General features: G+C 51.9%; 1 protein-coding gene and 1 pseudogene across 28 annotated transcripts in view; both read right to left on the bottom strand.

Annotated features, from left to right (window-relative positions):
* The window catches only part of TNK2 (tyrosine kinase non receptor 2), a gene marked incomplete at its 3' end in the record, with an annotated part of 47,727 nt that overhangs the window by 13,546 nt on the left and 9,969 nt on the right, over positions 1 to 24,212 (bottom strand). For 5 of the 27 annotated variants that reach the window (XR_013959885.1, XM_080655405.1, XM_080655398.1 and 2 more), the window contains 7 exons: positions 7,491 to 7,671; positions 6,403 to 6,473; positions 4,294 to 4,515; positions 3,209 to 3,361; positions 2,470 to 2,747; positions 622 to 748; positions 63 to 209 (listed from right to left, as the gene is read on the bottom strand). Coding sequence is in view for 25 of the 27 variants with exons in the window: in XM_080655405.1 (XP_080511531.1) it covers positions 63 to 209; positions 622 to 748; positions 2,470 to 2,747; positions 3,209 to 3,361; positions 4,294 to 4,515; positions 6,403 to 6,473; positions 7,491 to 7,653 (1,161 nt within the window). Of the gene's footprint in view, positions 1 to 62; positions 210 to 621; positions 749 to 2,469; positions 2,748 to 3,208; positions 3,362 to 4,293; positions 4,516 to 6,402; positions 6,474 to 7,490; positions 7,672 to 12,215; positions 12,593 to 14,893; positions 14,980 to 15,152; positions 15,175 to 15,467; positions 15,488 to 15,550; positions 15,633 to 24,212 lie in introns of those variants that run through there. The other 22 variants (XR_013959886.1, XM_080655391.1, XM_080655387.1 and 19 more) reach the window with 11 other exon arrangements.
* Positions 23,031 to 23,602, bottom strand: LOC308241784 (ubiquitin-ribosomal protein eS31 fusion protein-like; annotated as a pseudogene). Its single transcript has one exon. The product of its transcript is annotated as a ubiquitin-ribosomal protein eS31 fusion protein-like (transcript).

The following is a 24,212-nucleotide window of genomic DNA, read 5'->3' on the forward strand; positions in this document are numbered from 1 at the left end:
CCCCACTCTGGGACTGACCCCTGCTTGGATACCCCAGACCCCGTGGGCAGACCTGCCCTTACCTCCAGCAGGAAGTCCCTCAGGGCCACAAAGGTGGGTCTGTCCTCTGGTTTGTGAGCCCAGCACTGGACCATGACATTGTAGATGTCTTGGGGGCAGTCCTCGGGCCGGGGAAGACGCTCCCCTTCCTTGTCAATCTTATGCAGGATCTGAAGAGGGGGTGCAGTTTGAGTAGAAGCAGAGAACCCAGCTCTTCACTTCCCACCCTCCCTCCGGCCCACGGAACAACTGGAGCTTTGGGCTGCCATGCCCGTACCCCAGAGAAGAGGTCTGCCTCTTCTGGGGGCAGTCTATCCCCAGGCCTCACTTTTATCCCCAGGCCTGGGGCCTCTGAACAGGTGGCTGTGGCAAGGACTAAGAATGGGAGCAAGCCCCACCTGTCCCTCTCCTGTCCTCTGGGGGCCCTTCTCTTTGCTCAGCTTTCTGAGAGGTCACACAGACATGGAGCCTGGGGGACAGGACTCCAGCAGGTAAAAGCCAGTTCTAACAGGGCCAGGTTGGGAGCCAGGAATCAAATCAACCCCCTCCCACCCTATAGGGAGCACATCCCCAGTCCCTCACCTGACTGCCATTAAGGCCAATCCAGGGCTCCTGGCCATAGGTGAACATCTCCCACAATGTTACCCCAAACATCCACGTGTCGCTGGCATGGGAGAAGGTGCGTGTCTTCAGGCTCTCAGGGGCACACCTGGCAAAGGCAGGGGTCAAACAGAGGCCTCTCCGAGCATCCCCACCCACATCAGCCCCAATGGACATAAAATGCTCACTCAACAAATACATTGCTGCCCCATGTCCTAGGCTCAAACAGCAGGTACTAGGGACGTGGTATGAGGAGGAAGGGCAGGGCGTCTTGACTATGGGTACACAGACTTGCAGAAAATAACGAATGCTCAGGTCTTTTACCCACATGCGGCCTACCGTGGGAAGAGGGTGAAGCTGGCAGGTCAGGAAAGCAAGGGAAGGAATACAGTCAAGGCTCTAGGAGGAGCAGAGGGAGGGGGATAGAGCTCAGGCTGTTTATAATTGTGGTGGGAGGAGGACAGTTTCCAGATTTGGGGCGGGATCCTAGCATTTGGGTCATTTCAGCAGGAAGGTGTGGGTGGGAAATCTGGACAGGGCCTGGGGAAGAACACAAATGGGTGAAAACAGCCACACCAGCTTCACACAAATATCCCACACGCTCCCTGGGATGCCCTCTGGCTGAGGAGGACAAACCCACTGCAGCGAGGATGGCAAAGGGAATTCCAGCAGCGCCGAGGCGCCGAGTAAGGAGGAAGCCACTCTGGATGAAGAATCAAAGGATCGCTCATGGGACTGGAGAGCTAGCCCTGCCACCCAAAGGGGGTGGAGCCAGAGAAGGTCACTCCAAGCCTCTTAGTCCTCATCTGTGAAATGGGAGTAATAATAATCTGCTCACTTCACAGAGCTGTTCCAAGGGGGCTGCATAAAAATAGGTGACCTTGCCCTAACCGGTTTGGCTCAGTGGATAGAGCATCAGCCTGCGGACTGAAGGGTCCCAGGTTTGATTCTGGTCAAGGGCATGTACCTTGGTTGCAGGCACATCCCCAGTAGGGGGTGTGCAGGAGGCAGCTGATTGATGTTTCTCTCTCATCGATGTTTCTAACTCTCTCTCCCTCTCCCTTCCTCTCTGTAAAAAATCAATAAAATGTATTTTTTTAAAAAAATAGGTAACCTTATAATTGCCATCCAAACCAGGATGCCTGGGTATGAAAGGGGGTGCTATCAATTACTCCAGGACAACAGGCACAGCCTAGGATGCATGATCCCCTAGGTATAAAGTCCATTACTAAGTAGGGTGACTGTACATCCTGGATTAGAAGCGTTTTCCAGCCAGCTGAACTAGACTGACTCCTTCCACCTCAAAGCAGGGAGACCAAGCTCCTTGGGGTGCCTTCGACACCAGAGGACCACACTGGTCTCAGCACAGGACTGGCTCACACAGGGGCCAGGGCAGGGCCAAGGTGAACATCCCTGCTCACAGAGGACAAAGTCTAGCCTGGTCTGGCCCTGCCTTTCTGTAGCTCTACCTGGAAGAGGCTTGCCAACCAGTCTTTACCTGGCTAACTTCTGATATTTTAGGAGCTTAATACTGAGTTCTCCAGAAAGCCCTTATGAGTCCCCACAGCACTTATCCCTGTGTTCCAGTGCCTGGCACATGAAAATTCCTGAATGAATGGGCACACAAGGACACCCCAGGCCCAGAAGAGACAACGGTCGTTGTGGGTATAAAGGACCCAGATACTCTGAGGCTCGGTGTGCAGGGACCAGGGTGGGGTGGGTGGGGTCCAGGCTCTGTGAGCTGGCAGCGCCTGCCCCTCACCAGGCAAAGGGCACCTTGGGGAGTGGGTGGGGCCCAGGCTCTGTGAGCTGGCAGCGCCTGCCCCTCACCAGGCAAAGGGCACCTTGCGATGCTCCTGCATGACATAGTGGTCATCATTCTGGGGTAGTGCTCGCATCAGCCCGAAGTCCCCAATCTTGACCAGGTCGCGTGTGGCCAACAGCAGATTGCGGGCAGCCAGGTCACGGTGAATAAAGCGCTTGGATTCCAGGTAGCCCATGCCCTCGGCCACCTGCACAGCATAGCGGCTCAGAGTACCCAGAAGGAAGTGGCCCTGGTGCTTGCGAAGCCGGTCCAACAACGATCCCAGAGGCGCCAGCTCTGTCACCTGAGGCCACAGAGAAGGTGGGAGGAGTAAGTGTGACTGAGCCCTGCCCCTCCCTCAGCATCCTGCCGGAACCACGCTCAATGCTCCTTCCTGGCCCGGCCTCTGCGGACCTCTAGGGGTCCTAAGCTTCCCCAGCCTCTCTCTCCAGGCAATGTGGGGAGCTGAGGCCCAGAGAAGCAACCCGAAGAGGCTCATGTTAGAAATCCCAAAGATTACACTCTAGGACCAGCTCCTCCCATAGGTGTCACTCTGCCAATGAATACAAGCAAACTGCAGAGGTGGACATGGGCTCCAAAGGACACGGTCAGTCCCAGGCTAGGCCCCTGTGAGCCCCTTTGCCACATCAGGTGGGGGACCAAAGCAGGATCTGGGGGGATCTCTGACCTTTGTCAGGATGGGAGTAACCACAGCACACCAGGAGAAGGGGCGGACCTGGGGCCCGGAGACCACAGCCAACTCACCATCTTCATGGGTGGCGTGAGCACCACACCATAGAGGCGAATGAGGTTTCGGTGGTCAAGCGAATGCATGGCATTGACTTCCCGGATGAAGTCGTCCATGGCCTCCGGCTGGCTCAGCACATCAGGCTTCAGGCACTTCACAGCCACACTCACCTGCCCAGAGTGGGGATTGCACGGAGTCAGGACAGGCCCCAGCCCCCAACACTCTGAGCCAACCTGCTCCTCCCTCCAACTAAGCTCAAACATCCTGGCTTCAGATCTGCTCATCTGGGTGGGTGAGCATGTCACAGGTGCCCTGGCCTGGCTGGGGAAGGGCAGCTGGCTGACCCCCAGGGCCATTCGCTGGGCCTCCCTTTCCTGAGGGAATGCCCAGATTAAACAGCACCCATTTGGTAAAGATGACCAGTGTGACGATAGGACATTAAAATGTTATAGATGTTATAAAACATGAAAAATGGTCTTGGTGTAGGAGAAAAATGCTTTAAATGTAATACCAAACCACTAATCTACGGTGACAGAAGTCAGAACAGTGGCCTTCCCTGGAGGAAGGAGATACTCAGCACAGAGGCAGGAGGGAGGCCCTGGCGGCGGGAAATGCCCGATACCATGACCTGGGCGTGGTTACCTGCATCTGTGCACAGGTGAAAATTCACTGAGATGGACACTAAAGAGCTGCATGTTTTATTATGTACATGCTATTGATCCCTCTGGAGGGGAATTTCAAATAAAATACCAAGAGAAAGGGCAAGATTTCAGAAGTTGTATTTAAAATTTGTATCTTAACTAAATTCAACAAAATACCTGAGAGGGGGAAAAAGGCAGAAATGCTAACTGCTTCCTGACTGGTGACAGTACAGCAATTTCCCCCTTGTTTTTAAAACAGTTTCCAAACTTTTATAGTAAGTTATTTGTATAATTTTAAAAAGAAACAGCTGTGTCTAGTTAAACCTGAGTGAGAATCCAGGGCAAGAACTCTGCGACCTGTCCCCACCCCCTTCACATCCTGGCCGAGGGGACAGAGCCACTCTGCCGGTCTCCTAGGGGCCTGTCTCCTTGCTGCACCCCACAGGACCCGGACAGCTCACCGTCTTCCCAGAGGGGGCGTCCCACTCGCCCCTGCGCACCACGCCAAAGGAGCCATCTCCGAGCTTCTCGAAAAGACGCAGGTCCTTCTCCCCAATGAGGCAGGTGAGGCTCTGCAGGGGCCCCTCCCCTGCTGGGCCACCAGGGGTGGGCGAGGTCTTCGGGAAGGAGCTCTGAGAGTGATGAGGGGGAAACTCAGCCTCCAGCCGCTTTCCACTGAACACCTGTTTGAAGGCAGCCAGAGGCCAGATGGAACCCTGAGGCCACAGTCCTGTCCCAGCCAGCCCTCACGCAGCCTCCAGATAGGTCCTGGCTTTGCCAAGTTGCCGGGGGCAGCCTGGCTAGAGGTCCAAGCCCCCTCCTGACCACACCCCCAAGACAGGAACCCAGAGCTTCAGTGTGGCCTCAGGGTGTGTGTGGCAGAAATGGACTGACAGGCATGTAGCTTGTGGCTACTGTGGCCCCGCACCCAGCTGGGGGACCTGGGCAGCCCAAAGCTACTCTAGGCACCACCTTCTACCCCATCCATCCCTTTCTGCACCTCCTACCCAGAAGAGACTCCCGGCCCTAACCAGAGCCGATGGGTAGGAGCCTCAGGGGCCTGCCACAAACACCTCTCTGTCCATTTTTAGCCTTGGCCCCTTCTCTGGGCTGCCCATTTGGTGCTGTCTGTCTCCACCCTCCCCGGGGAGCCGGCTGCCCTTCTTCCTGCCAGAGCAGAGGATAATTTGAGCCTGAGGTTAGACTGCGAGTGTGTGTGGGGTGCAGATGAAGCAAGGCCTTGCTGGGGAAGGGCCTGGGAAGACAGCTGGGTTTCTGGAGGGGCGCCTAGAGCTGAGGGCTGAGAAAGAAGGGAGACGAGAAAGAACTCTGCAGCCTGAGCTGGACAGGGAAGAAGACAAAGGTCAGGGGACCGGAGGAAGGAGGCCCTGAGTGTCAGAGCTGACCTGTCAGTTGGATTTGGCCACCCCTACAAAGCCTTGGCTTCAGGCTGCAGTGTCTACCCAGCTGGGCCCCTGCCCCCAAAACGGAAAGAGTCTTATCTGTACGGACAGGCTCCAATCCGAGAGCCTCTTCTGGCTGCTGCTCTGTCCTTCCTCCCAGTAACTGGAGTCCCTGACGCTTGCAAACCATGTTCAGCTGACAGGATCGGGCACACAGCCGGTGAGGTGAGGTGAGCTGGCCAAGTGTGGCAGCACCGTCTTACTGAAGACATGCCTCACGCCTCAAGTCTGGAGAGGTTCAATGACCGGCCCGGAACCTCCTGCGAGTCCATGGTAGATCCAAGACCCCGGAAATCTGGCACACTGCACAGCTTTTCCCTCCTGCCTTCACCCGCCCCAACATGCTCATTCTTCCCTAAAACCTGGGCAAGGGACCAGGACAGTGTCCCCAGAAAAGGCCACAGGATCCCAAGAGACAGCCCCTTTGCCAGATCGCAGCCAGGAAATCTCTGCTGTCCAATCCAGTCCAACTGTGCTGCCCTGCCTGTCCCCCACCCCAGCCCCGAGGCCAGAAGTGGGGAGGGAAAGCCCTGGCTGTTTCATTTCCTCCCTCATTGTCTTCCAGACAATGGGCAAAGTTCCACTGAGTCAGACCAGGGACTCACCACTCCACAGACCCAAATTAGGACAAAGGAGGGGGAAAGAGGGGAGCCTGTGGGAAAAGAAGCTGTCAGCAAAGCCAAATGACCAGAGGAACCCTCCACAGACTAAGGAGAGTGGGGAAGAGGGAAGCAAAGCAAAGATCTCCTGGGTTCAGACATCCGCACTACCCCAGGCTTGACACCAGCCCCAATACTCAGACAGAACAAGGGCTCAAGTTACGGTGTGCTTGTCAACCGGTGCCTGCTCCAGGCCCAGCACCATCGCATAGCGGGAGCGGATGTGAAGCCATGGCTGTACACAGGCTACTCACGTGCCGTCTCTAGCGGAGACAGACACTTAGCCAGGCAGCTCCACAAGTGCCCTGCCCGATAAGATCCTGGAGGAGGGAGGTCTGTACAAAGTGTGAGATTATACTGCCCAGGAATGGGGGAAGTTTCCTAGGACTGACATCAGAGTGGGGCCCCACGAGGCTGCTCCAGCCCATCTCACTCCTCGTCCACCTACCTTGCTCATCCAGGACTTGCGCTTGCACATGGCCTTTCGCCTCTTCACAGCCTCCCACAGCCGCCGCTGGCCTGCAGGGGGGACAGGGAACCCAGTGTTATTAAGGCTCACGCCCCCCCCCCCCCAAGAGGCTGCTGCCCACTGCAGGCTCCCTCTGCCTCCCGTGGTGAGTCCACCACTAGATACTGCCCAGCACAATGAAACCAAGGAAACAAACCATCCCAACCATCCAGGGGCTGCAATTATTAGATGATCCTGCATTCCATTTCTAGGCAGTGTTTCTTGAATTGGATGGAGGTATTTAACCACCAACATTGAATAGTAGTTCTCTGTTCCAATTTTCAAGAGCAAAGGAAATCAAGGTAATAGAATTTTCCCAATTTTGAGTTTTTCTCCCATAAAATTTTATTATGTGACTGGCATCAGACACCAACTATCCAGGCCAAAAGTAGCAGAAGTCCATGTCTAATTCAGCACACTATTACTTATTTGGCTACTTTAAGTTGAATGCACAAATAAGTGTCTATGTCCTGTAAGGAATACCATGAGTTCTATATGCTGCAACCACTACTTTTTAGGATCAATACGTCCTGATTGAGCAGATCTTTGTGAGAGAGACAGAAAAAGAAAGACAGATCAAGAGAAAATCAGCAAACCATCTGAGGGTTTTTATCTTCTCTTCTTCATACAAATCTCTGGATACTGAACCCTGGTGTTCAAAATGGTGAATAGAACAGACTCAATTCTACAGGTATAAAGGAAGAGAAGATGGAAGAAATACATCCTACAACTGTCGGAACAAACCATAGGGGCGGTAGTTAGTTCTGAGTAGCCAGAGCTTTAAGGAAGGCTCCTCAGAGTCCCATTCACCTTTACAAGTGCAAACTGTTCTCATGCACTGACTGTGTGGGCATCTACTGAGGCCCCTCCACCCCACCCGGGGGCTCCTGGACAGGCAGGGAGGGTTCTCAGCTATGCCACTCCATGCAGTGAAGCGGGGAGGGCTCTTCCACGTGCTTGGCAATCCTGAGGAGAGGAGGCAAATGGTCAGTGGGAAAACGACAAGCAAGGCCAATGTCCCCACCTACCAGGCCGGCCCATGCCAATCTTCTCCAGGTCCTCATTCTTGACATACTCAAAGTGGGACAGGCGGGTAACATTGAGGTCGTCGCGGAGCCGCAGGAAGTACTGTTGCAGCTGCACCTCGGACAGCAGCTCCAGCAGCCAGCCTGTACCCTCTTCTGGTTGCATGCTGCTGCTCCCCAGCCTCTGTGGGGAAGAAAGAGTGAATCAGGGCCTGGCCGACGTGACTCAGTGGTTGAGCATCAACCTATGAACCAGGAGGTCATGGTTCGATTCCCAGTCAGGGCACATGCCTGGATTGCAGGCTCGATCCCCAGTATGGGGCGTGAAGGAGGCAGCCAATCAATGATTCTCATCATGGATGTTTCTCTCTCTCTCTCCCTCTCCCTTCCTCTCTGAAATCAATAAAAATATTTTTTTAAAGACAGCCATAAAAAAAGAAATATATTAAAATTAATAAATAAGTAATTTTAAAAAACATTGTGGTTTTTTTTTTAAAAAAAAAAAAGAATGAATCCGGGAACTAGGGATACAGGGAGGTAAAAGGGGACCCTGCCCGAGTGCCCTGGGCTCACCCACATCCTACTATGCTACTTCCAGGATGGATTAAAATCACCTTCTTGATCCTCAAAACAGCTGTACAGAATAGCAGATACCCACCTGCCCCTTTCTTGCCAGCAACAAGGGTAGAATTAGGACAGTTGGGATACAGCCCAGGCACTGGAGTCAGGGTCTTACTCACAAAATCTGTGGCTCAGTGACCTGAGATCAACCTCTGTGTTCTCAGGTTCCCTGTCGGCTCAAACTCTCTTGGGGCCACAAACCCTTTGAGAATTTGATGAAAATGATTTGGGTCTCCAGGGGAAATAACACATTCTTAATCATAAAGTTTCACTAAAAAAATTGGAGGTTACAGGGTCCCTTGAGACACATCCATGGGTTGGTTCTCCAGACCTGATGGACCCCACAGAAAGGACTCAGGACTAGATGAGTCCTCCCAAAACCCGCTCCATGAGTGCCTCCAGGACCACAACGAGTGGGAGGCAGAGGGACGAATGGGAGGCAGAGGGACAGGCAAGGGCTGGGGGGAGTGGGGGCTTTCCGATCCAGCTCGAAGAGGCAGCAGTGCTCAGCTCCTGTCAATGGCTATCTAAATCTATATGTGAAATCTATAATAATAAAAGTGCAATATGCTAATTAGACCGGACGTCCTTCCTGACGTCCTTCCAGACAAAGCCAGGGCTGCGAGGGAAGCCCAGGTCCCAGGGGCCAGAGGGAAGCCGGTGCCAGCAGCCAGGGGAAGGAAGGCCTACTCTTGCACGAATTTCGTGCATCGGGCCTCTAGTCTTGCCATAATTTTTTTTTTTTTTGAAAAGGTAATGTAAGCACATGGTAAAATATTCAAAAGGCACATAGGAGCCATAAAGTCTCATTCCCTCCTCTATTGCACAGACACCTAGCTTCCCTCCCCAAAGCCAGATGCCATCAATAACTTTGCAGATCTTTCCAGATTTTGTTTTGTTTTTTAAAGAGGAGCTTTCTTCTAAAGCTTAATTTTTTTTTTAATCCTCACCCAAGGATATTTTTCCCATTGATTTTTTTTATTTTTATTTATTTTTTTAAATATATTTTACTGATTTCTTACAGAGAGGAAAGGGAGAGGACAGATAGTTAGAAACATTGATGAGAGAGAAACATCGATCAGCTGCCTCCTGCACACCTCCCACTGGGGATGTGCCTGCAACCCAGGTACATGCCCTTGACCGGAATCAAACCTGGGACCCTTGAGTCCGCAGGCCGACGCTCTATCCACTGAGCCAAACCGGTCAGGGCCCCATTGATTTTTTTAGAGAGTAGAAGGAAGCGAAGTGGGAGAGAGAGACAGAGAAAGAAAGACATCCACTGGTTGCCTCCCATTCACGCCCCAACCCGACCCGACCAGGGCCAGGGATCAAACCTGCATCCTAGGTAGGTGCCCTTGAATGGGAATTGAATCTGCCACTCTTCGGTCCAAGGGCCGACACTCTAACCACTGAGCCAAACCAGCCAGGGCTTCCAGACGTTGTCTCTCCCCACCGACACACACACACACACAAATACTGTTCCTACATCATTCTGTTCCTTTTCACTTAACATTACCTTTCTCCTGACTTTTTTGTTGTTAATCCTCACCCGAGGATATTTTCCATTGATTTTTAGAGAGTGGAAGGAAGGAGGAGAGACAGAGAAAGAGAAACATCGATGTGAGAAAGACACATCAATTGGTTGCCTCCCGCATGACTAGGGCCAGGGATCAAGCCTGCAACCAAGGTATGTGCCCTTGACTGGAATCAAACCCAGGACCCTGCAGTCCACAGGCCGACGCTCTATCCACAGAGCCAAACTGGCCCGGTATCTCCTGACTTTTTAACTATGTCAACTAATTCAAGTTTGAAACACACACTTACACACACACACACACACACACACACACACACACACACACACACCATATTCTATGTTGGCCAAACAACACGTGTTTGCAGGCCACAATCAGCCAAAGCCCCACCAGTGAGTGACCTCTGATCTACACTTTCTTGGGCCCAGAGAAAGAGGCCAGTGGCACCCTCAAAACTAAGCAACCTGACTCACCAGACACCAAGCCCATCTCTGTCCAAGTAAGACACCTCAGAGCTGAGCTCTTGGCCAGGCCAGCCCCTGGCCCATGTTCAATCCCAGAGGTATTTAACAGGGAGGAAAAGGCAAGAGGCAAAAGGTCAGCTGCCCGAGACCCCATCCTCCCCAACTCAGAGGTTGCCTTGTCCCCCAGCTCTCATCACAGGTCACACTGAAAAACAGGCTCTCAGAGCCGCTCACAGCCTGGGCCCAGCACAGCCTCCTGCTCCCACAGTTCCCAGAGGTGCTGCCAACCCAATGCTAGGAGTTCAGACTTTCCCAGGCAGCTCGGGGCAGTACAGAGTGACAAATGGGAACCAGAGGACCTCAGTTCAAACCCTGGTTGGCTCTCCTGCCAAGGTGGCTGGGCCACAGGGGGTTTCCAAACTTGAAGCCGCAACCCTTTACCCAGAAGGTTCTCACAAAGGCTGTACAGCCCCCTAGAGGACGTTTCTGGTTGTCACAATGTTGGGGGGCCACTGGTGGTCTTCAGGGGAGATAAGAATGTGAGTTATCCTGTAATGCACAGGAGAGTTTCACACACTGTCCCAAATCCCATACAACTTAATTCACGGAGGTGAAAAATTTGTTTGTAATTATCTGAATCTAGAGTTGAATTTCATTTTACATTTGAACAAAAAAGTATTTTTGCAGTCTTGATACATACTGAAATTTTCTGGAATGGAACTAGCGTACTGTGTAAACTGAGGGAAAACCGGCCTTTGCTTTGTTCAGAACTTAGCAAAAGTGGTTCACTATTCAAAAAAAAATAAAATGTCACTGAAGGCAACCCATCCTCATTCTTTCAAAACACCCCTCTCAGTCAGCACCTGTAGAGGTGCTTCGTGGCGGTTCTACATGAGGTCTTCGCATCTACTTCGTTATGTCAGAGTGTACTGACATGGAATCCATGAAGTGGCGTAATTACTTGCCTTTTATTTCTCTTTTATAGTACAGGTGGCATTACATTTGTTGACTGACTGATTATAACATACACGATAAGCATGTTATATTTCTATTAATTTTAAGAATAACAATAAAAATAGCTAACACTTCAACTACATTACTATATGCTGGGCACAGTGCCAAGCAATTAGCAGTATTAACTCATCCTCAGAAAACCATCTGTTATAAACAAGGGGGTGTGGGCTTAAGAGGGAGGGACACCACTGCCTTCCAGAAGAAAACCCCAAAGGTGCACTGTGACATCACTGCCCTCAGAAAGTTTCCATGGCCTGGGCTGGTGGGGCGGGGCCAGCTTCTTCACGGTCAACCCATCCCCAACATGTCTCAGCCCCCAGATGTGGCTTGCCACCAGGGCAAGTGGTCTGAGGGTCCTCTTCTCTTCTTCCCCAGTGCCCAAATTCCAGGGCTCTAGGGTCCCCATGCCCACCCTCCTCTGGGGCAAGAGGCAGCCACTCCTGAGGACAGCTCAAACCCATGCTCTGGTGTTCAAGGCCAGGGAAGACCCAGAGGTCCCTCCCCTGAAAAGCACAGCCCAACCTTTTCCTTTTCCCTGAAATACCAGCTAACAAATCTCCCAACTCAGCTGGACACGCTCCTCCCTGCTCCCCAACCCCAGGCAACAGGGCTGCTCTGCACAGGGGCATGTGTGGGAAGACTGAGAACACTGGGATCCCAGTGAGGAGATAGCAGGCAGGGTCCCAGTCCTGTCTCTACTGCCAAGCCCAGGGTGACCCTGGACAAGTCCCCTCCTCACCCCTACCTGCCCTTCCAGCCCAAGTTTCTTTGTGAAGCACAGAGCACGGCTGCAGCTGTCCCCCATGTGCCTGGGCCCCAGCGGAGTCTAGAGCCCAGAGCCCGCACACCTATGTCTGACACGTGTAGCTCTCGAGGCTGCATGTACATTTCCCAAGTACACTCTTCTAACACTCGCCAATAAGAACGCAGCACTAGAGGGGAGAAGCCACTCAGCCCAGACCCCCGGTCAAACCCTCACTGAAGGGGTCCCTCAGCCTTTCCCAGTCCTGCTCTCTGCCCCTCAGTGAAGTGCAGCTGGCTCTGAGGAGCTGATTCAGTCTTGTCAGTCCGCCTGGCCCCAGCCCCCCACTCACTGTGTATAGTCTTCGCCGCAGTCTGGCCAGGAGAGGAAAGGAGAGCTCTAGGCCAGGGAACCGACGAGCTGCTGGCATCTCCACGGAGCTGGACCCCCAACTGGGTCCCTTGGACTTTGGCTTGAGAAGTGGGGGAGCAGGGACCTCAGCTCCTAAATTTCAGGTCTTGCCCAGAAGGGAAGCTGGCCAGAGGTCTGCCCTAGGAGCCCCCAAAATCCCACACCAGGGTTGGGATATAGGGCAGAAGAATAGGGTAGGTCCCGCTCTCTGCTGCACAGCTGTTTCTACAGCTGGCTAGTCTGCCAGGGAGCAGGTTCGCTCTTCTCTAGACTGCCTGCAGCCTGAGTCCTCTCTGTCCCGTTTCTCTGTCTTCTCTCCAGTGCAGTGGTCACAGCTCCAGCCCTACTCCCTGGCTCCCCCTCCTGACTGCCCTCCCTCCCTCCCTCCCTCCTCCCTCCCTCCCCAGCTGAGCAGCTCTGACACTGGCTGAAAAAGGACCTTTCTGAATCACTGCCAAGAAGGCGGTGGGAATGGGGGGACTCTTCCTTCCAGCCACCCGCACTGGCCCCCCTGCCTCCCCATACACAAGGCCCCCTGTCTCTGGCTTCCACCCCAGCCCCCATAGTTGCAGACAACTCCTGGGATTTTAGGGTGGGGGCTATGTGAATCAAGCAGCAATGTACAAAGAATGGTTACAGGCTCCCATATGGGCTTATCTGGGGCTTGGGAGCTAGTACATAGCCTGAGTTAGGGGCTAGGACCCCAGAGTCATTCTCGGATCCTGCAGGCAGACCCTTTGGAGACCCTCCCCCATCTCCCAGTCCCAGCCTTGGCTGGGTGTCTCCTGGCTCAGGCCCTAATGTGGCCCTGTTACCCTGGTGCCCGACGGAAATAGGAGGCCGGCAGCCTGCCAGAGTGGGGCAGTCCAGCCAAGATCGAGAGGGGGTGGAGGGGGTAAGGAATCTCCACCTCCTCCCCTGGGGTTGCCTTGTCTGCTGCCCACAACACCCAGGGTACCTCCTCCCCAGACCAGCTGGCCAAGTTCCAAAGCCCCCTCAAACAAACAAATATGCTCCTAGACCCAGCTGGGATTACCCCCACCCCAAGCTGTAGGATTCAAGGCTGTTTGATGTCTCTTGTATAGCACCCATACACAGAGACAACAGCCCCAGCTAAAGGGAACTAGAGACAGTCCATCAAGCCCCCATTGGCCCCCCATGTTCCTGGAGCCGACAAATGATCCCTCTGCCCCTCCTCAAGAGAGCCAGCTGCTCTTACACCCCCCCCCTCCCCACAGCCCCCAGACACACCTGACAGCTGCAGGAAGTCCTCTCCGGCTCCCTCAGCTCCCCCACCCCATCCCCCCACCATGCCCAGGGAGCCCCTGTTTCTTTCACACTGCTCTCTTGTCCCTATCCAGCTGGCCACCAGCACTGAGAGCCCCAGCTGGCTAGTGGGGCAGGCAGCTGGGATGAGAATTTGGGGGAGTCAGCATCCCAGGCTCTTTCCAAGGCCTCTCTCAATGTTTGGAGAGGAGGTACCCAAAGGGACAGCCATTTCCTGGTCTGAGCCCTGATTTGGGGGGGGGGGTGTAAACACACCCCAGCAATTAGTCCTTCTTCCCCACCCCGCTGTCATCCACTACCCAAAGCTTGTGGAGCCAGCCAGGTGCAGCTTCCCCACTGTCCAAGTGAATCACCAGTCTGAGGCTAGGGTCACAGATAATGGACAAGACCAGGCAGAGGTCACCCTGGAGCGGACTTTTTCCCAAACCCTGGCAGGAAATGTCCACAGCTCAGAAAGAAAAGCCTACTGCCTACCTCCCACCAGGCACCACTGTGAAGGAGGCCCAGGGACCTGATCTCGGGAGACAATTTAAGCAGGATTACTCCCTCAACTCCAAGACAGGGTTGCTGGGTTAGAATGGCCAGATTAAAAATCCTAGGCACCCCCTGAAAGATGTGCCCCAAATGCACCGGAACCCCATGCCTGACTCTCCCTCGGTCCTAAGGTAAGAACAAACCTCAGCAGCTTGCTCAGCAATCCAGCTGTGAGAAGCTGTCAGAAAAGAAAAGCATGGGCAGGGGTCTGAGCTCAGGCCAGGTCTGGGATCCCTTTCTCCCCTTCCTGGAAAACAGCTCCCACCTTTTGGCCCATCTTTGTCCTGTCAGCTATTGCCCTCTGCCGGCCAAGAGAGGAAGTGCTTGATCTCCAAGGAGAAGGAGCAGTGGTCCCATAAATATGGATAGTGACCTTATTTTCTAAAGCAAACAGGGACATCTGGCTTGATATGCATATTTGAACGGAATGTCCACGGGAATGTCCAGGCACAGGGATGCAGTGCCGGTAAAATACTAAACCCAAACCCTAGTGTGTCCAGGGCTCTCCTGGAGCACTGAAGAAAGCCCAAAGGGCAGCTTAATTGGGACCCAAGGGACCCAGAGACACTGAGGCAAATGTCAACACCAGTAATTCATCACCACTGATTCACCCCACCCCCTTAACTCCCCACAGCAACACCAAATCTTTACCCAGCCTCCCAGGATCTGTCCTGGGCCCAGAAGCTTAGACACCCCTCACTCCTGGCAGCAGAGCGCAGGGCTGGGCCCTCCGCTCACCAGCAGATGATGGGGGCGAGGGCCCGGGTACCTGGCTATCCCCCAGGCTTCCTCCATTACCTGCAGTACCTCCTCGCCCCCAGTCAGGCGCTGATATGCAGATCTCTCCCCCATGGAACCCAAACTGCCCGCGTTTAGGCCAGGAGGGGAGCAGCGCCCTCCCGCAGCCCCCGCCCCTCCAGCGGCACTGGCGGCGTCACTGCCCTGCGTCCTGAGGGGCCGGGCCTGGAGCATCCTCTAGTCTAGAGTCTAGAAGGGCAGGGCTGCTAAAGCACATTAGCCGGGGGAGCTCTGGTCCTTGCCCCCATCCCGCACTCACCCCACAGCCTCCTTTCCACCATCCACCCGCTGGCAAGAGCCCCCGTGGTTGCTGTCTCTCCGGCTCCGACCGCGGCAGGCCCCACCCCCAATCCTGTCCTGTCTGCACTAACGAGCCGCTGCCTCTCCGCAGGGCCATAGCCTGATCCCCAGAGAGCCATGGCTCCCCTCGGCCCCTTGGTCTCCAGGATCCCAGAGCTCCACAGCCACCAGCTTGGTTCTGGGGATTCAAGGGTCCCCATAGTCCATGATGGGGTGTGGGGGGGGCTCATCCCAGAAGCATACAGAAGAGAAGCACCCCCTGTCCTGAACCAACCTGAGACCCCTCCCTCTAGACCTGCGGCCTGAAGTCTATCCCTCCACCTGCGCAGCTTCCACTGAGCTCCAGAATGAGCCCACCTGCCGGGCTCCTTGCGGCTCCTCTTCACTCCGCTCCACCCTCTCTTCCAGCCGCAAACCTGCCCGGCCCAGCACGGTGAGAGCCACGCCTCCTCCGACACCGCCCCAGCCCCCACCCCCCTACGCCTCTCCGCAGCCGGGCCTTGACCTTTCCCTTCCGCCCCCTCCCCCGGAGAGCCCGGGCTGTGCGCACGGAAGGGCAGGGCAGAGTGCTGGGGCTGACCTCTCCGACCTCAGAAGAGTGCCTGCGTGCCCACATTGCCTGCTGGAGGAGCTGCTCCTATATACCTGCCCACCACGAACTCTCACCCAGCATTCAGGTGAGGCCTTGGCTAGCAGAGGAAGCCCCACTGCAGAGGCTCCTCCTCCCCCTCCAGCCCCAAGGGCTCCAAGATGAACGCACACCCTCTCATTTTGCTGGCATCTGAAGCATCCACTGACTCCACAGTAACAGGTATTTGCGGCTGAGTTCAGGGAACTTCACCCCTTCCAGGGTTGGGGCAGAGGAGGAGAGAGATGCTGAGACACCCGGCCACACACTCAACCTCAAGAGTGAGGCGAGATCCCAGGCGGGCACTAGGTGAGTCTTCCCTAAGGCTCCCCCTCCTCACAAGCTCGGTCTCAACCCTAAGAACGACCCTGCCAGGCAGCGCGTTTATTCTCGGCAGAAGCTCCTCTGCATCTTACTGCAGCTATGACAGAACTAGTTTTGAGAGTAGCTGCAAGAACCCAAAGTCATAGATGGCTGTGGAGAAAAGATGCTGAAAATGCCAGGCCCCTTCTTTCTTCTCCTGGTTGGGTGAAGGGTCTGATCCAAACCATTCCTCCTTCCTGCTTTTTTCTCCCTTCCTCCTCCCCTATAAGCCCCCTGCCATCTTGTTATAAAGGTATCCACAGGACCCAATCTGCCTCTAGGATTTGGGGAATCCAGCCTGCTCGCACACCTCTCTGGTCTATAACTTGCCCCCATATCTCTAAAAGTGAGCCAGGAGTCGCCAGGAATCTGCTGTTGACCCCCCTCCCCCAGCCTCTCCAACAGCATCAGTGAAGTGACAAATCCATACTGAGGAGCAGACGTGACATGTAATTTCCGGCCAAGAGAATTTTTCCAAAACAATCTACCGTATTCTCGGGAATATATGCCAATCCCACCTCCAAGCCAGCCCTCCCTCTGCCACCTCTGCCTTCCCTCTTCTCCAAGCCCTAGAGGAAAAACAACATATTGGGGCGGGCGGGTAATACTGGTAGCTCCTCTCTCAGCCAGAGGATTATCTTGCCTTACATGTCAATCCCACCAAGCCCAGTCAGCTTCAACTCACCCTCTGTGAGCAGGACCCAAGCTTCTGGATCAAGACCAGGCTGGTTCCCCTCAGGTCCTCATCCCAGAGGGAACTGCATTAGGCAACCCCACACCTTCAGGTCAGCCCAGGTCTGACATCATACTGGTTTGAGGAGGAGGCTGGCCAGGGGCCAAAGGAGAGAAGGGGATGATTCAGATGCATACCATGGCTGTTCACACCCTCTCCATCTCCAGGACACAGTGGCCCACTCCCTCCCAGGGGAGCTTGGCATCTGAGATCCTGAGGACTGGCAAGGCTGAGGCATACTTGGCAGCAGTGCTGGGCCCACAGGCCCTGCGTCCAGCCTCTTCGCCCTTCTCGTTAACTGTTGGTGTTTCCTAAGACTTTTGAACCTCTCCCTTCTCGATGGATGTTCTGTCCCTGGGGGTCATCACCACTCCTCCTAGAACTCCAATTACCACCATGAGCTATCTGTCTCCGTTCCCGAGTTCCTGAAGCTCTAGACCCACATTCCTACACATTACAGGACAGCCCCACCAGGAGGATGCATAGGTAAGTACCACAAATTCTGCGTGTCCAGACTGAGCTCATCATTAACCACTTAAACCGAGCTCATGGGCGCTCCTGTATCCTGATTGAAAATCACAAGCCAACACCAGCCACCCAAGCTAGAAACCTCACCCCTGGCCCCCACAGCCATCCTACCTTCCCTAGGCAGGCCACAAAATCTTGTTGTTTCTGCCTCTTTATTATTCCTCCCACCAATACCACTGGGATCAAAATGCAGGCAGGCCTGGGCTGAAATCCTGACTCTGTCACTTTCTAGTTGGGCAAATGACTTAACCTCTAAGCCTCAATTTCCTCATCTGTAAAATGGGGACAAATAGTACCTCCTTCATAGAGTGTAGATTCAATGAGATCATGAATAGCACACTTAGCATAGCACCTGGCACACAGTTGCCTATTGTTATTATTGTCATCTGAACACAGATCTGAAGTCCCTCCCCTGCTTAAAGCCTTCTGTAGCATCTCACTGAGCCAAATACAAGGCCCTTCAGGATCCACTCCTTGTCTATTTGTCCAACTCCATCTCTTACCATTTCCCTTCAAATGTCTCCATGTTTTCAAATCCAGTAAAGCAAGCACCTTCATGGAAAGAGGGGCTGCCAAACTCATTACAGCCACTCCTGTCCCAGATCCACTAAGCTACTTTGCTCCCACAAAGCCACTTCAGCCCCAGGGACAACATGGCCGGTCACTCAGGCAGATGGGAGTCTTGCATTGGCCTTCCCTTCTCAGGAAGGCCTTCTCAATGGAGGAGAGAGAAAGGGATAGGGAAGAGAGGAAGAGAGGGGGAAAGAGGGAGGGGGGGACCCAAAGGGGAAAGGGGAGTGACAGGGAGGAAAGGCAGGGCACAGAAGCAGAGGCAGATACATCAGACAGAGGGACCCTCCTATGCCTCATCTCCTTAGACCACCATGGAGAAAGAGGTGTAAGGATCTTCAGAGAGGAAAGGATCTGACTAAACATCCTGACACAGACCAACACTGAATTCAACACCTCCACACATGTACCAACTTGGTCTTGAAAGTATTTTGTAACTGTTTCATGCTCCACCAGCTAGCGACTGGCATGCCAATCCTGACACTCAAGAGACAGGACACTGAGAGCCCTAATGTATTCCTGGAGCACTCTTCCCCCCAACACAAACACCACTCAAGTGTGACAGGATAAATTCCTGCAGCTGCCTGGGTCTTATGCACACCATGCCAATCCTCTGGCCCAGGCACCAGCATGGCACCAAGGCCCGGCAGTGTCTCCGAGGAAGGGAAGGATGTAGTCCTAGCAGCCAGGCACTCCCAGAGCTCTTCCAGGACTGGGCAGAGGACGCCCAGCTAGTCACCAGCATTCTGGCTCAGGCCTCACCCCACCCCCACCCCTGGGGAGAGCCTAGAGCTGAAGTGGCCTATTGTTGGGCCCTGGAGGTGGGGTGGGGAAAGCCAGAGCTGTGTACTGTAAATCATTTACTCTGCTAGGGGGACTGCTCATCCCCATGTCCACAACAGAACCCCAGGAGCTAGGTACATCCAGTGCAGAGCAGGCTGTGGGGCCCAGGAGACGAAGGGTCTGAACTTGGGAGAGAAATGTCAGGGACTTCAAGATAGTTAAGATACCATAAATCCCACCATATCCTGCCCACCCATTTTTAGCAATAGAGAAACTAAGACCCTAAATTGGAAGGGACTTGCCTGGTCCAAGGCACTTAAGAACCTATCACAGGGAATGAATCTCCAGGAGCTGGGGGAGGTCAACAATTCAGAGTGGTCAACAATGGTCTCTTCTGACCATTGAGGAGGAGCAGCCCTGCCAAGATCAGGGACAAGTAAAGGTCAGGGGCCCAGAGAGGAGGCCCTGTCTCATTAGGAGACAGCATACAGAGGAGAGGCAGAGATAAGAAGAACCCAGTGTCCTCATACCCGCTGAGGCCCTTGGCTTCAGGTTCCTCAGGAGGTACAACTGCTGAAAGGAGAGACCAGGCCAAACCTCTCACCCTACACCCCTCCTCAGTCACTCATATACCTACTATGTTTTCACCTTGTGCTAGGATTTGGGGGAAGTATAAAGGAGAAGTCACAGTCTGGGCTCTCAAGAAAACATTATGTGCAGGTTCTTTACACATAATGAAATGTAAATGATTTATAATACACAGCTCTTCAATGAAAGCTTTATTTTCATTGGCCGATTTAAACCCCCACCCCTTACTACTCTACATTATTCCCATTTTATAGATAAGAAAACTAGCTCTGAAGAGGTGGCCATGATCACCCAGATAGTAAGAAATGAAGCCAGAATTCTGTACACTACATTGCTTGGCTCAAGGATGCAGGCCCATGGTGGATAGAGCCAGGGTCTTATCCATTAAATGTATACTGGCCCTGACCCGTTTGGCTCAGTGGATAGAGCATCGGCCTGCGGACTCGGGTCCCAGGTTCGATTCCAGTCAAGGGCATGTACCTTGGCAGCTGATTGATGTTTCTCTCTCATCGATGTTTCTAACTCTCTCTCCCTTTCCCTTCCTCTCTGTAAAAAAATCAATAAAATATATTTTTAAAAATAAATAAATAAATGTATACTGGATACTGAATGAATTCATGGATTCTCTAAGGTTAAAGAGGGGCTAGACGTTCTAGGAGAAGACTGCAGATTGCAAACATGCACATAATTTCACTCCTTCCCAAAACTCTACCAATACTGCAATTTAAAAAGGAGGAATTTTTGCATGGCCGAAGTCCCCAAGGATAAGAACAGTAGAGACAACCACAACAAAACTTTGGAAGCTGGAAAGCAGATGGGCCTGTGACAATTGAGAGGATGTGCTCTACCAAAAAACTACAGAGTAAACCAACAAAGGAGAAGACACAGATACAGGCAACAGAAGATCCCAACACAGAAGGGCTGTGAAGGAAATGCCCAGGATGCCAAGAGGACAGCTAAGCATCATGATAGAAAGCAACCAGTCCATGCTGCTTCAGGACACAAGGCTCTGAAACCTCTTCAGAAAGATGAATCTGATAGAATACCGAATGGAAAATAACATCTTGATAAATTTAGACAGTTACTGGAGAGTTCGACTAATTGAAAGATACATACAAAACTAAGCAAACAGAAAAACCAACTCGAGGGAGAACAAAAAGTGGTGCAGGAAAGGAAAAGTCATCATAGTTTACTATACCATAACAATGTAAACTCGGACAGTAGAGTGAAGAAAAAAAAATGAGATATACCCAGAGTGGATGGACTGAAAGATAGGAAGCATTAAAAGGTGAAGAGGTGGAATGAGGGACTTAAACTCAAATCCTCATCTTGGACCAAGATGGAATAATAGAGATTAGATTTCATTTCCTGTCTGAAATAACAGTAACAGAAAAATAGATAAAATATACAAAATGGCTTTAAAGATATCAGATATCAGGAAACAAAAGACACTGATACCCATGAGACAGGAAACAAAGGACCCCAGCCCTACAGTTGGGTTTCCAAACTACAGCCCAGGGAAGGGAACCAGTCACACTCCAAAAGACGCCCTTAGTTGGGGAGATGGAGCTGAGTCTGGTGATACTCATGTGGCCAGAGTACACAGAACAGATCATCAGAAAAGAGAGGGCACCATAAAGGTCTATAAAGGGCCCTCTCCAATATTCAGCTGAGTTCTGATCATCACATGAATGTGCAGAAACTACCCAAGGCTGGGGGTAAAACACTCAAAAGGATAGAAGTAACAGTGCCTGGTACTCACAGTCTGGGAAAAGTGCCTATTCCTAACAGGTTGGAAAAGCTAGGCATTGAGTACAATATGCAAATGGGCCTTGCCTCAGCAGTGGGGAATTATTAGCCCTAGACTGAGCACAGCTCTGGTCCCATTTAACAAATCTTAAAAACAAGACCCAAGAGGATCACACTATTTCCAAGTCACTTAACTACATCCCTGAACAAAGCTCAAGAATATTTAATACACAGCAATCAACAAGAAAATTCACACTGTCTGGCATCCAATAAAAAATTACTAGGCATACAAAAATCTGTAATCCTATATAATAAAGAGGGAATATGCAAATTGACCGTCACTCTGTTACAAATATGGCGGTGCCCACAGCGGAGGCGGGGGTTTCCGTAACACAAGATGGCTGCGCCCACGGCAGAGGCCGAGTCCCGTAAGGAGCCTTAATGAGCAATCAGCAGGACCTGAGGCTGCGCATCCCCACACCCCCATGGGGCTTGACAGGGGACCTCAGGCCACGCCCCCCAACCTGGCAGGGCTTAATGGGGGACCTCAGGCTGCACCCCCCGCCCCGGTGCCAGGCCGGGAGACCTCAGGCCGCACCCCCGGCCCCCGTGCCAGGCTGGGGGACATCAGGTCACACCCCCCCACCCCGGCACCAGGTCAGGGGACCTGAGGCTGCACCCCCCGCCTGGTGGGGCTTGACAGGGGACCTCAGGGTGTGCCCCCCACCCCGGTGCTGGGCTGGGGAACCTTAGGCTGCTCCCCCCGCCCCAGCACCAGGCTGGGGGACCTCAGGCCACGCCCCGGCCCTGGCACCAGGCCAGGGGACCTCAGAGGCTGCGTCCCCTGCCTGGCGGGGCTTGACAGGAGACCTTAGGCCGCACCCTCCGCCCGGTGGGGCTTGACAGGGGACCTCAAGGTGCAACCCCTGCCCTGCCCCAGTGCTGGGCCGGGGGACCTCAGGCTGCTTCCCTCGCTTTGGGCCGGGGGACGTCAGGCCGCGCCCCCAGCCCCGGCGCCGGGCCAGGCTTGACAAGAGTGGGCCCAAAGAGGGGGGGGGCCAGGTCTGGGTCTTGCACGATTTTGAGGTGCACATGGGTGGGTGGGGACTTGACTCTGGGTCCCATGGTGCGCCCCAGCCTTTGACAGGAGGAAGATTTTCATATACATTTTACTAATTTCCTTTCATCTCTGACACTTCTACGGTATTATAGAGAAAGGGCAAATAGCAATATTAAACTATTTCCTCTAATTAATCCCCTGTGAATGTGAACGAATTTCGTGCACTGGGCCACTAGTCCATAATAAGGAGAAAAAGCAATCAATCAAAACCAACCCAGAACTGACATACATTAGAATTAGTAGACAAAGACATTAAAACAATTATTATAACCATATTTTAAAAAGACTATAATTGAACTTCTAGAATAAGAACTACACATTATGAGATGAAAATATAAACTAAATGGAATTAAAGGCAGATTAGACACTGCAGAAGAAAAACTTGAAGACACAGTACTAGAAATTCCAAAATGAAACAGAGAGGAAAAAAGAGATTCCTTTTTTTAAGTGAACAGTGGGACAATTTCAAGTGGCCTAACATACATATAATTAGAGTGCTTAAAGAAAGAAGAAAGTTGGAACAGAAAAAATATTTGAAGAACTTATGGCTTTGATGAAAATTAAGCCTACAGATTCAAGATGTTCAGTGAACTCCAAGTACAAGGCACATGAAGGAAACTACACAAACACATATCATAATCAAACTGCTCAAAATCAGTGATAAAGTGAAAATCTTAAAAGTATCTGGGGAAGGCGAGGGAGACATGTTGCACATAGAGAAAGAAAGATAAAGATGACAGCACATTTCTTGCAGAAACAATAGAAATGAGAAGACCATGGCACAACATCATTAAAGTACTGAAAGAAAAAACTAACTAGAATTCTATTTCAATGGAAATATCTTTTTGTTGTTAGTTCATGTCTTTTATTAACCCATATACAATTACTTGTCTTCTGGTTTGTTGAAGCAATAGTTCAGGCAACATTTGCCACAATGTCTGTCAAAGTGGCTGGCCATAAAAACTCCAGCATTCATCTAAAGAGCACTCCAACTAAGGCAACTGATTTTGCCATTCTCATCCACTCTGTAGCACTTTAGGACAGCCAGCTTAACCTTTTTTCTCTTATGTTCATTCTTCCCGGGAGTGGTGTTTAAGACTTCCTCTTCCTTGTCTTAGCACCACCACAAAGTTTCAACACAAGATAAAGAGGAGACTTCTTTGGAATGTTGTAGTCAGACAAAGAACATCCATCTTCCAGTTGCTTGCCAGCAAAGATCAGTCTTTGCTGATCAGGAGGAATTCCTTCCTTATTCTGGATCCTGGCCTTTACTTTTTTTATTGTATCCAAGGATTCAATCTCGAGAGTGATGTTCTTCCCCGTAAGGGTTTTCATGAAAATCTGCATCTTGGTCTTGATTCCACCACAGATGGCAGATCAGAAAATGAAAATACATTTTTTAAATAAAGGCTAAATAAACTTTTTAAACATATAAAAGCTGAAAGAATTCAGCATCAGCAGACAAACCTACACTACAATAAATGTTAAGGTCCTTCAGATAAAGGGAAATAATACCATATAGAAATATGGATCTCTGCAAAGAAATGAGCAGCATTGGAAATAGCAACTACATGGGTAAATAGTTAAGATAATTTTCTTATTATTTAATTACTTTAAAAGATAAATTGACTGTTTAAACAAAAATAGTATCAATGTAGTATGGAGTTTATAGCATGTATAATTTTTAACAATAATAGCACAAAGAAAGGAGATAAAAATAAACTACTAATATCACTTGGAGGCAGACTATAATAAGTTAAAGATATATATTATAAATCCTGTAGACATTACAAAAAAGAAAAAGAAAGCTATCCTCATAAACATAGATGAAAAATTCTTAACAAATACTTAGCAAACAGAATTCAACAATATATATAAAGAATAACACATCATGCCCTAGCCAGCTTGGCTCAGTGGATAGAGCATCAGCCTGCGGACTGAAGGGTCCCAGGTTCGA

Source organism: Plecotus auritus (genome assembly GCF_963455305.1).
Source record: "Plecotus auritus genome assembly, chromosome: 2".
Classification (NCBI taxonomy): domain Eukaryota; kingdom Metazoa; phylum Chordata; class Mammalia; order Chiroptera; family Vespertilionidae; genus Plecotus; species Plecotus auritus.